We start from the raw sequence: 18,541 nt of genomic DNA, 5'->3' as shown, positions 1-18,541 counted from the left end.
CAAGACTCAACTGCACATAGGATCGCTGTTCTACCTGAGGCGAGGTTGAATGTATATATTTCCGTTCAAAATATAATAATCTGTAGTATTTAAAATTTATTCTATAATATAGAAACTTCTATAACAATATTTTCTAACCAGTTATACTAGATTTTTACCACTAAAGTTTTTTTTATCTAATTTTTTTGACCAGTCACGCCATTCCTTGTTTAATTTTATCGATTTTCTTAATATATGTATTACACGTGACATTGCTTACATTGCAGTACGTACGGTGTACGGTATACCGGCTAGATCGGACAGCGGCCGCCAATGAATGGGCACGGCAGCTTCAAAGGTTGGCTGATCCTGGATGTCCATTGATCATCTGCGATGGGATCATGGGATGGTCCGAGGTAGTAGGATAAGGCCAGTTTGCAATTTTTTTTTAAACAAAAACATCGTATCGGATATACTGACATATATTTAAAATATTAAACATACTCTAATTATAAAACAAATTACAGTTTTCGTCAAGAAAATGCGAGACGAATCTTTTGAGCCTAATTAATCTGTCATTAACACATACAGGTGACTGTAGCACTTATGACTAATGACGTACTAATTAGGCTCAAAAGATTTGTCTCACGATTTCCTCCATCACTATGTAATTAGTTTTAATGTTCATGTATATTTAATACTCTATTTAGATATCCAAAAATTCGATGTGTTATGTTTTTAGAAAAACTTTTTGAAAACTAAATAATGTCTTAAGCGTAGAGCGATGGGCACTAGCAGTAGGTGACTGCACTTAAAAGTGACGGTTTTGGGATAGTACGTGCGTACACTCGGTAGAAAAATATACTCATCAAGTCACGATGGTTAAGGGGTGTTTTGAAGACGAATCGTATGGTTTCGTACAGCTTCGGTTTTATCCATGCGTTTGGAGAAAACTAAATTTTGAAGAAGAGTCGTGAAAAGAACGGCTTTAAGCCTTAAATGTGGCCTTTTTGTTCGAGTAGCTGAAATCATGAGGAATATGGTGTGCATTGATACGTCACAAAGCGACGGTTGCGGCAGCACTTAACCCCAGGAGGCAATTTGCACAGTTCGGTTGAGAAGCTACTTTTCCAGTAAAGGCTTATTCGGTTAATCCCAATCATAGAAGGATTTAAAGGGATTAGAAAGTGATTTATTTCACACCTATTGTAGTGTGAAATTATTCTTCCTTAATTCTTTTCAATCCCATAATTTTGGGAAATAACCGAACAGGGCCTAATAGAAGCGAGAAAGCCCCATGGATGTTAAGGCCAGCAAGTTCAACCGTAGAGCTAACTAGAACTAACACATATGATAAACATATATTGACTATTATTTTTCTTTTATATTCTTTCTCTCACACATGTACATTTAATGTATATATCGTAGAGTATGTTTAGAGCTGACTCTTATATAAGAGCCAACTTTTCTTATTTTTCATCTTCTTTCTTCTCCGCACGTGCTATTATACTTGCTCTAAGGCAGATTAGCCACTGGTTTTTTTAGAGAGAGATTAGCCACTGGGTTTGACCTTATTTATCTTAATAAATTACCGATACATGAGCTCTCTTTTCATATACGATCAGTTAGTAAAAACAAGTTTAGTAGTAGAGTCAAATACTAGCTATAAACTTATGTTAGAGTTAGCGGACATATTCTCCATGTGTTGCAATATGATTTTATTAAAAATATCATTAACATTATATTAATATTATTTTATGCATGTATTATCTCTTAATTGCTACGTATATTTGACTTGTTGGTCTATAATTTTTTTCTTCGTAAAAAGTAGAAAATAAGTTGAAATGGTTAACATGTTAATCCCACAGTTATTTTATCTTTTAAAAAACATTAAGTATAAATAAAAAAACAGAAAGTTGAGGGTGAGAGATTTACCACCCACCATCACTACTTTTTGTATGAATATATACATACAACTTAAAAAAGATGTGTAAAGCTATCTGTTATATAAGAGATGCCACTTCTTTCTCTTCCATGTAGACAATAAACTAGATGCAGCACAAAATATCATGTCTGCAAATGGTTAAACAGCCAATGACCTTATCCAGCATGAAGACAATAGGGTGATCGCTGGCTTATTCAAGGAAAAAAAAATCAAACAGCATATTTTAAAATGAAAAATATTTTGTTAATAAAAAATTATATACATTTTTTAACGATGCAAAAATTAAGCTAAAAAATAAATTACGACTAAAAACCCTAAAGATCTACATCGAATGTAAGGTTAAAACTTTAAATTTTAGCTTATATGCATAAGCAAAAGTTAAATATAAAATTGAATACCGGTAAAAGATTATGTATGAATTGAGATCCTGTACAGTTCCAACTGTGGCTGCACATAATCTCAGCTATTCATTTTCCCAACAAAAGGCCACGATCAACTGGTACCGTTTTCATGATATAGTAAATCTAAGGTTTTTCTTTGATGAACAGTACCACATAATTTTTAGACCATCGGATTTACATCAAACAGATGTAGTGTAACTGCTTTAGTTACAATCACACTGTGGACCCCACCGCTGCCATTAAGCTTTTGAAAGCTATTATCTGGATGTAACAGCAGTTCGTTCGTGTTGCACTTTAGGAAATTTGTAGACCCAAGCCCTTGGCTGGTCCATACAAAACTACAAGCATACGACGAATAAGATGATGATTAACCAGAATTCCCGCGAAAAGAGGGAATGGAGTGAAGCATCAAAGGCTGTAATCCCGTCTTTATCATGATGACTTCAAGACCGTTGAATCAAAGCTGCAATGGAGTAATACTGACACAATGTTGCTACAACTACTAGTAAAAAACCCTTAAAAGGAGCATAATAGTCTTGACACAAACAAAAATATGGCACTGACATTTTCTATACGCTTTAGCAAACAGCTCACCAGACTCATCCTTTTGCTGCACGGAACAGATACAGCGCTTGTCGATATAATTATGAGCAAGCTCAAGGACAAGGGGACATAACTGCAACAGTAAACAGAAGACTACTGAGATGTACCTGACGGCCGATGCACAACAAGCGAAATGTAAAACACAAGCATCCAGTTCCGAAGTTAATTATGACCAAGCCTTTGTTCCTGAAGAAACCAGATCCACCAAAACGGGGCCCAGGCACAATGAATCCGCTACGATTGTCCACAACATGATCAACAGTTCACAACCCTCCGATTCTCATGTACAGCAAGAAGTTACTCTGTCCAAATCAATATAGCATGATGAAGATAAGGTAGAAACCACAAACCTTCAATTGACGCTAGCAACAGGAAAGCATGGAATGTTGACCGGAACTTGGAAGGTTAGTACAAATATACAGCAAGACAGATCATGTACATTTGTCAATTGAAGTTACCAAAGAATGGAGAATTGGAGATGCTGCAAAGGTGGAACAACAGACTATTAAATGTGTTCTTTTGTGTTGAATAGTTGAATGATTTTGTGATAAATATTTAAGGGTACAAACAGATGAGTTAACTATCATAAAGTTGAGAAATACATTTTAAATGATTTTCTAAAAAAATATATCTAGAAAGGTTTTGCACAAATCATATCGTTTACTAGTTTGAAAATCATGTGCACTAATCCATTCATTCATAAAGAATGCAACCTAAGTTAATAAACATATCAATTGATTGTTTAAATTCTATAAAGAACCACTACATCAATATGCATCAGATTCAGAGGCATATAGTCTACGCTACAAAGTTTCACATCTTGTGGTGAGTAGACCATAAGAAAATGTTTGCATTTAGTGGATTTCCATTCTGCCACTGGTTGATACTCTGTTTCTCAATTTAAGCATCGTAAAATGATTTCGCTAGTTTTTGCCAACATTGTTTAGTCATTGTGGTCTCACCGTCTCAGGGGGATTTTGGTCCTCCACTCGTGCTATGCAAACTTTGAGAGATATGATAGTCAAATGCCTTCTTTGGCCGGATGGTGGAGGCACAAGTAAACAACAAATGTATGGGACTATCGGGAAACCAAGTCATTTTCGCTTGCAGTTATGTTCACAGTTCACTCATATAACTAATTTGTCAACATGAGTACATGCTGATAGAAACAAAAATGATAGAAGAAATAACCGATCTGACTAACAACTAAATGACAATCAAAACCCATGATGTCTGTAAGAACTTACAAGTCAAGCTAAAATTAAGCTCAAACAAGTGAGATCCTCACAATTATTTTTGGTTGCTTGCTGGAAAATGTGCTATCTCCTCTGCACAATTTCGAAAAGGCAACCAATCAAGGACTACATAACTTAATCCCATAAGTTTAAAAACTCAGTACCATAAGTAATTTGAAGATGCAAAATAGCAGAACAATGGCAAGAAAGTTAGGGGAAAAAGCATGCCAACGTCTACTATCATAAAACAACAAAGGTTAAAACAAACTGACTTGTCAACTTGGTCTTAACAAAAAATATCTTTCAGGTGCACTATCTGAAAAAAAGAGAGAGAAACAGCTCATGAGCTATATTTCACTTTGAAGCAGCATGCAAGGGGTATATTATCATCCAAGACACAACAGCAAGTGCTCCAAGACTTTTATTCAACTATATTACTGCTGAAACCAACAATAACAAACAATCATTACCTTCTGTGTGTTCTGCAAAGTAATTTGAAGCTGTTCAGGTAATTCGTTTTCAGCTAATCACTTGAAATCCAAGGACTACTAATTACAATGTCATAATTGTTACGTGCAAGTAATCCCATTCTGGTCAAGTGGTCATGCCTATACAGATCTTGACAGCTCAGAGTGAGCATGCCAGTTCCAATTTGAAACCACAAAACTGCAATGAATACTACAATAGAATGGTTGAGCACCATACCTGATGAATTAAATATATGCATTTCCACATGATAAAAGCTCTAAAAGTAAATTGCTGGCAAATTTTGAACATGCATGAGGACAGGTAAGCTTAACAGAAGAAAGACCTTGATGGGTGTGCCATAAAGCAAATTAACCACTGTGGAGAATCCATTGGGCTATTGGCTAGTAAAAGTGAACTGTCATGTACAGAAGACTGACCTTACAATTCAGGCATTATCTCAAGATTTGCAAGCTAATATTGCTCTGTAGTATTTAAAGACAACTCAGGATGCTCAATTAGCTTTCTGAAAAGGGTACTGGCCAAAACTATATGTTCCATCAGTGAAAGTTTAAACAATCATGCCTCCAATGCTACAAGTTAGTATCACACATCCCAAATACACGCTGAGACTTCTACATCCTAGAGCGTTCAAGTTTCAAGTTACACACATATGATCTAAGTAAACTAATCCCAATTCAGGAGTTTCTAATTTTCAATATATAGGGCAATGTGCCTAACTGTGTATAATTTCAGTTTGCCTTGCTCTGTTGGTCATATTCAATCTATACTGATCCTCAATTCAACAGGTTGAAGCAATACAAATTAACAATCTGCCCTTGTATTGAAGGATGAATATCTAGTCAGTAATACTTCTATCAAAATTAAAACAAAAGTTACCCCCATGAAATTCATATTACATTATATATCAACAGGAAAATACATTATAAACAAAAATTTAGACAGAACCCAAGCATCTGGATAACTGGATTCCATTAAAAAATAATGATTAGTTTGGCACACAAACACGGTACTCAACTATAGTTAGAGACGGACACAGTAGAATAACCCCATGAAGTAAGGAGTATTTGTATGCTTGAACCATATATTACATTGCTGTCAGGTTGATCTTAGAAATGCACAGGCTGTTCAAAAGTGAACGAGATTCATTGTAATGGATAGTAACATGCTATCATGAATCATCCATCACACAAATCAGAAATTTCTAGCGCTCACAAAACTTACCATTAGGTAAATTTTAACGCTGTAGTTTCTGCCCAGTTTGCCAATGGCCGGGCGGCGGCTGCATCTCTGTGCCTGAACATTGGTGGCGCCGGATCCCTGGCCTAGGAGGTAGCGGCGCTCTAGCCATACCAGGTCTTGGAGGACCGATAGGTGGCGGCCACTCATGAATTGCTACAGAGGATGTGCGGCTCACCTGGGAACGGCGTGGAGATGGGGGCGGGCGCCGGAACTGCAACGGCATCGGCGGGGGACGCTACCCGTAGAACGCTGGCGATGTTTGGCCCAGCGGCGTAGGATGCGGGCATACGACCGGCGGCGCCGGACAGCACAGGCTTCGCCTGGAGGAGCGCGCCGGAGGGAACCCTCCGTCCGGCGGCGCGCCCGACCCAGGCCCGCCGCCATCAGCCTTGGCGCGCGAATCGTAGGGGCACGGCTGGCCCTGGACGGCCATGGAGACGACCTCCTCTCCGCCGAGGACAAACCCGAGCGTCCTCCGGCCCTCGCGGTCGGCGGGGGGCCTTGGACGACTTGGACGGAGGCGGCAGCAAGCGGAGCTCCTCCTAGCAGTCGCCGAGGACGTGGTTCACGTGGCGGTCGAAGACCATGAACTCCCCGCAACTCACCAGCTGCAGCGTCCTCGAACCCTGCGCCTTCGACCTCGCGGCAGCGCGGTGGCGCCGCCCGCCCCGCCGGCGAGATCTGGGTTCTAGGGTTTCGCCGTGGCGGGAGAAACGGGAACGGAAGCGGAAAAATGGGCCTCGAGAGCGGCCGGCGAAAAGTAATATTTGGGCCGAAAATATATGGGCCTAGTTTTTATTCCTTTTTTTGATGGGCTAATTGCGTAATTAGGCTTCCACACTGTACAGAGTAAAGTGGGTTACGTACTTAAGAAGGAGAGAAAGTGAGGAGGGCGGAACGGGCTCTCGAAACATCCGCGTCATCCGGGGCTCCGGCGACTCCGCGGCCGCGATCTCCTCCCCCTTCCCCGGCTCTTCCCGGCGACGGCCACCGCGGTCGCCTCCCCTTCAACCCGCCTCCTTCCTGTACGTTCCACCCCTCTCCCCTCGATCTACTCCTCTCGTTTCGCGCACTAGCGCCTTGAGCTCGTCCAGATCCGGCAGATCTGACGCGATCGCCTGGCCTTTTTTTTTACCCTTTTCGATCTAGCAGCTGCTGGCCTGCTGCGCACACGGTAGCCGGAGTAGGGATGTGATCCGGTTAGCTCGTAGTCGTAGCTGGTTGGTCTCGCTGAAGCCGTGGAGCATGGGTGTGCCAGATTGCTTTCCGTGTTTGCTCGGCCTGTTCGTGTGATTGAATTGCAGGGAGCTGGCGGCATTTTTGATGGTGTTTGCTTTTTTCTTTCTTTTTGTTGATTAGCTTTTTACGTGGGCTGATTGGTTCGATCGTAATTTCAGTTACGTTTTGGGCCTTGTAGTTTGCTCAGGAGGATCCTAATCGCCGAATTGACTCAACAGACTGTCCTGTTTGCAGAGTTCCGAGTGCTGATTGATGTATTTACTGCTCGTGTGTGCTTGAGAGTAATGGCAAATTGGCAATAGGGGAATGGATGATAACGGGAGGTTGTAATACGAGCACCCATTAGTGTTGGAGAGATTAGGAATTCATTTATCTCAGGGACTAGGGGAGTTATCAATGCAGTATAGATCAGGGAACTGATTTTTCTTGGCACTTGTGACTTTAGAATAGGATTTGATGTTTTTGCCCCTGCATTTCCGCATTTCAGATTTTTGCCCCCTAGTGCTAGGTTATGTTTGAGAGCTGCTCTGTGCTAGGTTAAGTGACACTTGAAGTTGGAACTACACCTGAAGTACCTTTTCCCCCTGGCAGGTTCATTTGGTATCCTTGTATAGTTCACAGTGGTTTCTGGCCTTTTGACAAAATGGTGAAGCTGACAATGATAGCACGTGTGACTGATGGCCTTCCACTGGCAGAAGGGTTGGACGATGGGCGGGATCAGAAGGACGCTGACTTCTATAAGCAGCAAGCTAAACTTCTTTTCAAAAACTTATCAAAGGGGCAACACGAAGCCTCACGGATGTCAATTGAGACTGGGCCATACTATTTTCAGTATCCTTATGTTCTCTGTGGTTACTTCATTTTGACCATTGTTCATGACTGCTGAATTAGTTATGTTCTTTTTAAGTCCATGCAATCTTTGTGATATGATATAGCATAAATGGGTGCTAAATATTTACATCTGAACATGCACAGCCATTCTATAATGTTGATCAAGTTTACATGTTGCATCTATGAATCATTTTGTTTCTTTTCTGGTGATGTAGATTTCAACAAATGCTGGATAGTTGTATTAACGGCAGGTAGACAAGAAAATGGGTAAACGATTCAGGGAATCTATGTGATTGGCTAGGCTAAATTAACAATCGTGATTGTAAGATAGCTACTTAATTATCTCTGTTTCTATGGCATTCACTTTATGTTTAGGATCTTACAACTTGCAAGCATGTGGTACTTATTTGATTCTCTTGTTGATCCTGCTATTACCTAATAGTATGTGAGGCCATTTGTTAAGACTAACTTTATTATCATAATCTAACCTGCTACTTAAATTGTGTTCTGTTGCGGGAAGACAACACTTAGTACTGAGATAATGTTATTCTTGTAATGCATTTTTTAGCTTGTATTGATTTATTAAGCTTATTGTATATGATCTTGTTGAACCTTAATTCAAATAAACAGTTACATTATTGAGGGGCGAGTATGTTATCTGACAATGTGTGACCGTTCTTATCCAAAGAAGCTCGCATTCCAGTACCTAGAAGATCTGAAAAATGAATTTGAAAGAGTAAATGGCAGTCAAATCGAAACAGCTGCAAGGCCATATGCCTTCATTAAATTTGGTGTGTTTCTGGAGTTCACATGCCAGCATTATTTTCAATTGTCTACTCAATTTTAACTGGTTGATAACTTATTCCTCTTTCTACCTAGACACATTCATTCAGAAGACTAAGAAACTCTATTTGGATACTAGAACCCAGAGGAATCTTGCAAAATTAAATGATGAGCTCTATGAGGTGCATCAAATTATGACTCGCAATGTTCAAGAAGTTCTTGGTGTTGGTGAAAAATTGGACCGTAAGTTTGCAAATACCGTCTACATTTACATTACTTGTCCTGTTACAATAGGCTGCGATATTTCAGTAACATGCATGCATCAGGCTTACTATGGAGGAGCTTGTCTTTTCATTTGCCTTCGCATTTATACAAAAGCTTATTCTAATACCAACTAGCCTTAGTCTTCTTTTTATTTTTCATTGCACCTGCCTTTTTCCTTGCATTTAGCTGGCTTGATTCTAATCATTTTCACCACTGACAAACGAAAATTTGGGGGCAGAGACAGCCCCCTGATATTTTTGTAGAAGGAAAGAATTGAACTTGGGTTGGCTAGGCCACCATCCATGCTGCTAAGCCACTATTCCCTCTGTCCCATAAAAAAATAACTTTTGGGTTTGATGGGCATACACTATGTCCAGATTCAAATCCAGAAATTTGTTTTTTCTGGGATTGTGGGATTAGGTCCCAGCAGTTCACACTGATGCTTTCGATACTAAAGACTTGTACCTACCTTTACCTTCTCGTTTGCATTTCATTGTGTGATAACTGATGTTACGGTTAATCTTTGCAGAGGTCACTGAAATGTCAACTAGGTTGACCTCTGACACAAGAATCTATGCAGATAAGGCTAAGGATCTCAATCGCCAGGTAATTCATTTACATAATGGGATGCATCATTTTTAGCATATGTATTTGTCAGCTAAGCTGACCTTTTTTTTTCATTATGTTAGAAATATCAGTATTGATGTTACTCAAACGACATCTGAAATTCCCCTCATTTTAATAATTTGAAGCTGGTTAGTTAAATTTTGAACAAAACAACATCATATATATACAACATCATATATATAAATACGGGAATATTTATGTGCTGTAACTAGCATAGAAGTAGTCAATAAAATCACTTGTACTTTGCAGATCTGAATTAGTATAATCATTATAATTCATTGTTGCCTCCAACAGCGACTAACATCTCCCTGAGTATATTGGTAGAAGCTGCCCTTTAGCTAACAAAATGGTGTTTATCAATTTGTTTATGAGTGCAGTCTATGGTTAATTTGGTCATTTTTTGCTGGATTCTAGAAGTAACTAACATTATTCAATTGTGGGTAGTGGCTCGTTCACGAGTTCTCAATCATTCAACCAAAGGCTTTGCCTTCAGCAGCATGGCTGGTCGGAAGTCTTGACTAGTAACATGGATATCCACATTGGCATTTGCTAGTCTGTATCACAATGTTTGTCGTTACACTGCCCTTAATTTCAATGCATTTGTCTACATTTTATACACCTTTTTCAGCATCTGATTGATGATATGCACAACCCTTTTGTATTTCAGGCCTTGATTCGTAAGTATGCCCCTGTTGCCATCGTGATCGGTGTAGTTTTGATGCTCTTCTGGTTGAAGAACAAGATATGGTAACTGCACTAAACGAAGGAAGCTGGGCCTGCGTTACAACACTACTGGAGAAAGAAAAAACCGAAAATTTGGTCGATTCTGGATCAAGAGATGCTTTGGTGACTTGTATCCCGTATCTGCCCATTCAAGCGAGTACTTCAGCTGCCTTTCACCCCCTCCTCCCTACAAAGCTATTCAGGTCAATTCGTTGTAGCATAGACCTTATAACGGACTTGATTTTGTGAATCCTTGGAACCGTACATATAAGAGCTCTGTAGAGTTGACTTTTCGGTATCGGGACGGGATTGTATTTTTTGCAAAACTCATGTAAGAATTCAGGCTGGATATCTATACTCCATATCTCCTGCGCTCATGTCCATGATTACGCAAGCGTAATATTTCCTGATCAGCTACGTGGATTGCAATTGCAACCATCTTGCTGTTAACTAAACACTTTTTTTTTGTTCTGCTTATTATTTTAACCTTAAATTTGGAATTGATTTGAGGGTTTTCACCGAAGTTTATTTTCTAGACTTGACTCGTAGATTACTAAGATTATGTATATAAAAGTTCTATTTATAAACTATTTTTTGTTTGTAAATATAGCATTTTGCCTTTTTATAAAAATGGCAAACGCTCACCCCTTTTAATTACTCATCGATTTCGTGCGAATGCGTTTCGTCATCTACAGTATCAATTTTCAACCACTCTTCCACAAGGAAAGATGCTGTTGCCGGCTTGTAGGAGTATGTTGTAATCGAGGTTTGCATAGACCGGAGGAGCCATACTGAGACGCCTTTCTTTTTCTACGTATATTTTAGATTTTTCTTCAGCATAATTCTCAAGCACACAGACAGTGTGTTTCGTGAAAAAAATTCTATAAAAATGTTCTTATCTGATATCTATAAAATAGAAGTTTAATTTCGTAAATAGTTAGCGTAAAACCAAAAAAAAAAGCTAGATTACCAAAAAAAAAAAAACCAAAATCTTCGTGACCTTGAAGGATTAGAATGTTTTTCTTTATTATGGATTAGAATGTTTCTACCGCTAAATTACCACCACCATCTCAGTCTCTGATAATCAACACTACTCGTGATATGTATATTACACAAAGCCTAAGCTCCCTCTGTATCTGAAAAATTAAGCCACTCGATCAGCTGATCATTCTGCAGCAACAGCTCGCACCATGACACCAACCGCCGTCCCTGCAGATGATTGACCGATCAAAAGATGATTGATTTATCACAGGAATTGACAGAATTTCTCAAATTAGTAAACTTTTTGATCCTAACAAGAACAAATGTACAGAAAAGGAAGTCGACCCGATTTGATCAGCGGAGCTGAACCAAGAAATCGGTGTTGGTGGGTGGCGCCATCGACGCCGGCGCGGCAGGATCGAGAAACGCGAGGCCGTAGGCTTACCTCCTAGGAGGCGGAGGAAGACGCGGCGGCGGGATCGGATCCGGCTGGAGGCTCCGGCTGCGGCCGCTCCTGGAGGCGCGCGCGGGTCTCCTGGATCCGCTCCCGCGCGGCGGCGGCCACCCGCTTCAGCCCGCGCCGCTTCCCGTACGTCTCCTCGAGGCGGCGCTGCAGCTCGGCGGCGCGCGCCCGGGCCCGCTCCAGCTCCGCCAGCGCCTCGGCCAGCCGCGCCCGCGCCGCCGCCAGCTGCGCGTCCGCCGCGGCCTCCCTCCTCCGCAGCTCCGCCGCCGCCGACACCGGCCGCCGCGCGTCGGCCAGCCGCCTCCCCTCGCACATGCCCCCCCGCTTCCCTCCTCCGGCCGGTCCTCGCGGCGCCGCGTCGCGTCGGGCCTGGGTCGCGGCCGGAGGCGGAGGAGTTGGTGGGCTTCGTGGTGGGTGGGTGGTAGTGATGGTGGATTCGTTTCCCCCTCTAATGGACTCCTCGTCGCGTCGTCCTCACTCTCGTTGTCCCATGGGCTTCACATTGCTTCGTTCGGATACAAAGGCCGCATTCGGCTTTCGGCACACGTAGCGGGAGGGTAGGTTATTTGGAATGAAAAATATAGTAATAAATTAGTATATAATTAATAATATAGATAATAGATAATATGATTTTTAAAGAAACTTTTATATAGAAATTTTTTGTAAAAAACATCATTTAGTAGTTTGAAAAGTGTTCACGTGAAAAATGAGGGAATATGAGGTTATTAGTGGTCTTGCTGAACGCGGCCAAAGTCACCTTACCACATGTCATTGTAGTCGCGTGGATCACTGATACATAGTTAGTAGTTAGATCTACATGTAATGATATAAAGCCAGATACTCAGAGTAATCCTTATGCAAAACACTAGTCATGTTTTCTATACCATTCACGTCATACATGAACTAGTATTAACCACCACTCGTATAATGCAAACGAATTACTAATTCACATGTGAATTTAATGTTACTCATCTCTTATCATGTCTTAGGTATGGTGCAGAAATCATATCTCATCCAAGACATGGATTCCTTCTCTTTCTTCATTAACCCACTTGTCACATTATTTTTTATCATATGTGACAACTTATTTAATATTATAGAAACCATTATATTTATTGCATTGTAAATGCTCTTGTACTAGAGAATCTCAACTAAAGTTTTTCATAACTGACTTTCATGCATTGACATTTGCTATTAACTCTTTTATCTGTTTATGAGCTTGTTTCCAAACAAGCTCTTCAAATTTTGCTCTCCATTACCTATTTAGCAAGCTGACAAAAATATTCTTCTTCATATTTCATATATACTCCAACAAGTTCTTTATTAGTATTCTTAATTATGAGTCTATAATAGAGGGACTAGTACATCAGTCTCTCTGTCCATCTTCTCCAAAACTCGAACCAACCATTGTCTCAAGACTTGAGCGAAAGGGAGCGGTGGAAGGGGTAGACCGATGGTGAGAGAGCAAGCAACAAAAGGAGCGGAAGTGATCAGCGATGAGATGGGTGGAGCCTGAACCTAGTGATGCCGCCGATCACCCCAATTAATCTCGTCCTTGCTTGCGACGCCTTATCACGCACATCTTCTACTTGCCTCTAGCTCGACCTTAACTAGCAGCGAGACGAGCGGAAGGGAGCTAATGGGATAAGGCAAAGGAGCGTCAACGCTTCGAGCGGTCAACGAGCGGAGGCGTTAGACGAAGGCATCATGTGAGGAGCGCTGGTGCTCAAGGACAAACGGGCTATGGTGAATGTAGTAGCGCGAGCGGCGAAAGGCAATAGGTGGCGACAACACTCTTTCTCAGTGGGTGGATGTGTTGCGTGTAGTTGTCATGCAGAAGCATCAGTGAAGTCTTCATCGTTGGTGGAATCGAATCATCTGTTAGAGGAGAAAAGAGGAAGCAATGCGGCCTGCCATTTGTCAAGTTGAGTGGCCCGACCAAATTTGGTCGGTGAAAAGGATATTTTAGCCAGTCAGATGGGTTGTTAATCCCGTTAGAGAGGTTGGTAAAGAACGTTTTTCTTTTATATTTGTCAAATTTTGGCTTGGAGAGTCGCTTTACGAGGCTGATGCAGATGCTCCAAATTCACATCGATTCTTCGTTTGAAAACTGTTCACATCGATTCTACTTTAATTTTCAATTTGTGTTCGCCAAATAGCCGGATCACTGGAGCGGCCGTGCGGCACGCGCGGCGATCGTTGCGGTGGCCGGCCGGCCGGCCGGCCGGATGGTCATCTGACGACGACACGGTGCTGTGTTGCCACGGGGAGCATGGCCGGCGTTCCGGGGACGACGACTCGGCTCTAACGCTGCCCAAAATGTCAAATCAAGAACCGGTCTCACACATTCGTGGAACGGAATGGAACAGCAAGAACGGAAATATTTGTCTCGTGCCGTGCATCTACCTACTCCGATGATTCCAAGGCAAACGAATCAACAATTCTTTTGGCGCCAATGTGGAAATCCATGCAACTATCTGTGCCGCCGTTGGCCTGCGCCTGTTTAATTAGCGACTAATGTAAATAAATTAAGCCAAGTAATTAGTGAATAATGCATCTGCAGTATGCTCTATCCATCTATAGATTTGCTTTAGTCAAAAAAATATCTCGAGGTACTAGCCCCTCACGATACTAAATTATTTCTAATAGTTGGATCTAATAGTTAACATCCTACTCGACCAATCTAACGGTAAAAACGATTTGATACCTAAAAGTTTACTTTTGGTATCTTGAGATATTTTTATAGGACCGGAGCAAATCTGATCCATCTATATATACATGCAGGAAGCCTTTGAGCTTGCAAGCCACTAAACCAGTGAAGCAAGAGTGCAACACGAGTTGACTGCAAATCTGCAAGTCATACGTACGATCGATGGCTTCCAAGCAAGTGCTCGCCGTCGCCGCCGCCGCCGTCGCCCTCGCCGTCCTCCTCCCGGCGCGCGCCGCCGCCACGGAGCACATGGTGGGCGACAGCAATGGCTGGGCCCTCGAGTTCGACTACGCCACCTGGGCGGCCGCCAGGCAGTTCATGGTCGGCGACACGCTAGGTAACTAACCAACTGGAAAACCTCGTCGTCGTCGGCGACGGCGACGGCGGCCACGGCACACGCTCCATTCTTTCTCGGCGGAAGAAACTGACGAGTTGCTCTCTTCTGCGCCGGCGGGCGCCGTCGCATGCTGCAGTGTTCAAGTACAAGAGCCCCGACCACACGGTGGTGGAGGTGGGTGGCGCGGACTTCGCGGCGTGCAACAAGACGGCGAACGCCAAGGAGTGGAGCTCCGGCGAGGACCGCGTCGCGCTCGACAAGGAGGGCAGGAGGTGGTTCTTCTGCGGCGTCGGCAACCACTGCCTGAGGAACATGAAGCTCAAGATCGCCGTCCTCGCCGCCGGCGCGCCCGCTCCCGAGGCCCCGCCGCCGCCGCCGCCGTCCAGCCCCGCCGGCAAGGTGCAGGCCCGCGTCGCGCACGCGGTGGCGGCGGCGGTGACCGCGGCGGCCGCGGCCATGCTCGCGCTCTAGACTCCATCATTTCTATATCTACTATAATTTGAGCACTTTGATCATGCGATATTGCGATGTAAGTTTGTGATGAGTGCAAGTGAAGAGTGTTGCGTTCGAGTTAGATCCTCTACGGTATTACTCACTGACATACGAGCAAGTGAGCAACACACATGTTAATGAACAGTAATACATGTGAAGTGTAGAGAATCTTATTTGATTGTGTTATGTCTTTCGTTCGTGATGTGGGTGTGTTATACCTCTGCATGTATCTTAGACGCGATATCACTGTTTATTTCTAGTATTGATGATTAATTTTATTCGGTTAATGGAACTACCTCAATTCGCCTGGTTGCAACAACGATGATTTGGGATTTTGTTCTACCCTCGTTTTGTTCTCAGATTTGAAAATGAAATTCATTTATTTGTGTAGGTACATTGTTCCGTGTGGTACATGTTTATGGAGATGGGTATTTCATTTCGCATGTCATTCATATAGATAGCCATAAAAAATCAGTAATTGTAAAAATTGAAATATACATGTTTGTAGATTAATTAATATCACATACTAACCTACCTTGTCATATCGTGTAAAAATAAGGAAATATCCCTTTAAGTGACAAATACTTTCCCCTGCAAGTAGCTTATAGGTTCTTTAAATATAAGAAGGCAAAATCGGCATTGCTTAAATTTGTATTTGAACATATTGTTGTTCAAGATGCCAAATATTTGTGATCAACCAAAAGTAGTTGGGGGCAACCTTGGGCAGTTGCATTAGTTTAAGTTGGCAATGGGCAGTATGCTCAAAGCATCCCAGCAGTTCATCTATCACATTCTCCATTCTAAAAATAGAGGATGAGAGATAAAAATTGAGCTCCAACAGAACATTTATCTCATCCTCTATTTTAAGATATCCTCTATTTTAAGATGTCATTCATATTAGAAGAGAAAAACTCTATATTTGAATGTTCTCTCTATTCTCCAAAGTAATATAGACAATATCATATATGGACGATCTGTTGGAGTACACGTCGATATTGAAAGATGAAATTGTTTTAGATAATCATCTAATTGAACATCCCTAACAAATCATCTAAATTTGGTCGTCCATATCTTTATTTGGATGATCATTTAAAATAGTTTCATCATCCGTATCTCTTTATACTACATCCATATATGATACCCTCCATATCCCTTTGGAGGATGGAGAGAGAGCATCTAAATATAAAGTTTTTCTCTTTAAATATAGAAGATACCTAAAAATAGAGGTTTTTAGAGGATGATATGGATGTTATACTAGAGCTTAATTTTTATTTTTCATTCTTTATTTTTATGATGGATGATGGGACATGATGAACGGCTGGGGATGCAACAGCGATTTTTTTGTCGGGGCTCATCGTACCTATCCGGTAGCATATTTTATTGTTGCACAGTGATCAAGGAGGATTGACGCTCAAGATTTTGACTGGCATTTTAATTCAAACGATTGATGTAAAAATAATATAATCAGTTCGAATGTACTCGTATACTCAGTACGGGTGTAGTCAAACTTTTAGAGTTTTGCTTATTAATAGCTTTTAAAATATTTAATTTGAAAAGACTAAGACACATCTATAGATATAGATGAGTCCTAAAGAGTTTTTTTTGAAAAAAATATTTATTTATTTATAATAGATATATTTTTTTAGAAAATCACAATAAAAGATAATTTTGGAAGATTGTGTCGTTGTCTAAAATGATAAAATTATCAAATTAGAGGGAGTAGTACTTAGCTCCTTTCTAAAAAGATTTTGTTTCTAGGTACTCTCTTTTATCCCATAAAGATTATATTTTTAGCAAATTATTACATTGAAATTTGTTAAAGCAAAAGTCAAATCTATTTAAAATTAAAAATAAAGTAGAGAATAAATGACTTGAAGTTTGAAAAGGTGAAGGCATTAGAGCAAGTTGAGTGTTAGAGATAATTAATAAATAGTATTAGAGCTAAATGTATAATACATTAGGCTACTCATACTGTCAGTTTTATTGACAATAAATAAGACTTAAGAGAATAGGGATGAAATCAATTTCATCTAGATAAGACCGGTGGTGCACCGTTTTCAACACTTTGAAACCGATTGAAAACAATGTTGGAGCTCAACTAGTTTTATTTTAACTTCTCCCTCGCAATCTAACCAACCATAGTTTATGCGGTAAATTAAATGCAAGTTAGCCTAAGAAACAACAAAAAATAAAACAATCTATTGGAAGGGATAGTTCATAGCACTTGAGCTGATGTGGCATCTTAGAAACAATAAAATAGAACTGGCTATTGGGAATAACCTTGGCTACAAGGTTGACTCCAATATGGTTCTTCTCTCTTTTCTTCCACTGATGTATTTAATACATCAATCCTAAAGTATGCGTAGATTTAGCCCTTGTATGAGAGACAATACTTTTTATTTTTTTATTTTCTCTATTGTTTTGTTAGCATGAAATATACTATTGTACTTGTTAGTATTTATATTTATATTTATATTTTTATATACGTAATGTGAGGTAGGTTAAAATTTAAAAAATAGAGGGGACATAAATTAAAGAAAGCCCTTTGTTTTCTTCGATAATGGAAATCAATCCAATTAGACAAAGCTATCCTTACGTAACTATCTGGCCGGCGTGGGTGGCTGCTGATTTCTAGATATCTGGCAACAACCGGCAAGGAGGTAGCACTCCTACTTGTTGGTTATCATCTGTCGATGTTCCGGTTCCCAGTCAAGATTCATCCATAAAAGTAAACCTGTGAGCACATATAGAAACATGGTTGCTTTGAAAAGTTGGACAACCAATTGTCATATTGGCGTCAGTTATTACAGTAACTCTACGTTGACGTCAATTCTAACGATCTGGCGTATCACACGTAAAAGCTTAGTCTTTGCGTCGCTCCAATGCAAGATATAAATCTCAGAAATTAACTAAAATAAATGTGATAGTTAGTTTAACACTACAACTGATAAGATAGGAAAGAAAATAATTTTAAACCCAAAGTAACATATCAACCTTCTATCCGATAGACACTTTAGGACCTAGTTGATCGTCGAAATCAGCTATACATGAATTCATGTATAAAGAAGTAATGTAAACAACCTTCATCGGCTATAGAATGAAATACAACACTCAGTAAATCATGCTATCAATTGAAAAAGATCTTAGAAGATCAGACCTAACCGAGACCGTTCAAAATTAAGGCCAATGCTAGCCGATTC

The 18,541-nt window shown here is 40.7% G+C and overlaps 3 protein-coding genes across 4 annotated transcripts; 2 read left to right on the top strand and 1 right to left on the bottom strand.

Moving 5' to 3' along the window:
* Positions 1-6,766: 6,766 nt before the first annotated feature.
* LOC102705237 (25.3 kDa vesicle transport protein) lies at positions 6,767-10,720 on the top strand. Of its 2 annotated transcripts, none has more exons than XM_006650644.2 (6): positions 6,767-6,916; positions 7,722-7,961; positions 8,592-8,752; positions 8,841-8,987; positions 9,538-9,614; positions 10,303-10,720. In XM_006650644.2, the coding sequence occupies exons 2-6, from the start codon at positions 7,774-7,776 to the stop codon at positions 10,384-10,386; spliced, it is 657 nt and encodes a 218-aa protein (XP_006650707.1). In that variant the 5' UTR covers positions 6,767-6,916; positions 7,722-7,773; the 3' UTR covers positions 10,387-10,720. The 2 variants fall into 2 exon arrangements, with proteins under 2 accessions (XP_006650707.1, XP_015690871.1); XM_015835385.1 differs by lacking the exon at positions 6,767-6,916 and adding an exon at positions 7,201-7,217.
* Positions 10,721-11,296: 576 nt separating this feature from the next.
* On the bottom strand, positions 11,297-12,305 carry LOC121053951 (protein SKIP34). The gene is made up of 2 exons (XM_040522629.1): positions 11,785-12,305; positions 11,297-11,567 (listed from the first exon to the last, which is right to left on the bottom strand). The coding sequence occupies exon 1, from the start codon at positions 12,115-12,117 to the stop codon at positions 11,788-11,790; it is 330 nt and encodes a 109-aa protein (XP_040378563.1). The 5' UTR covers positions 12,118-12,305; the 3' UTR covers positions 11,297-11,567; positions 11,785-11,787.
* A 2,369-nt stretch (positions 12,306-14,674) lies between these two features.
* On the top strand, positions 14,675-15,320 carry LOC121053800 (blue copper protein 1a-like). The gene is made up of 2 exons (XM_040521610.1): positions 14,675-14,849; positions 14,986-15,320. The coding sequence occupies exons 1-2, from the start codon at positions 14,675-14,677 to the stop codon at positions 15,318-15,320; spliced, it is 510 nt and encodes a 169-aa protein (XP_040377544.1).
* Positions 15,321-18,541: the final 3,221 nt, after the last annotated feature.

Source organism: Oryza brachyantha, chromosome 3, assembly GCF_000231095.2.
Source record: "Oryza brachyantha chromosome 3, ObraRS2, whole genome shotgun sequence".
In the NCBI taxonomy this organism is placed as follows: Eukaryota; Viridiplantae; Streptophyta; class Magnoliopsida; order Poales; family Poaceae; genus Oryza; species Oryza brachyantha.
Note: the sequence above shows the minus strand (reverse complement) of the source record. Positions and strands in the feature narration are given on the sequence as shown.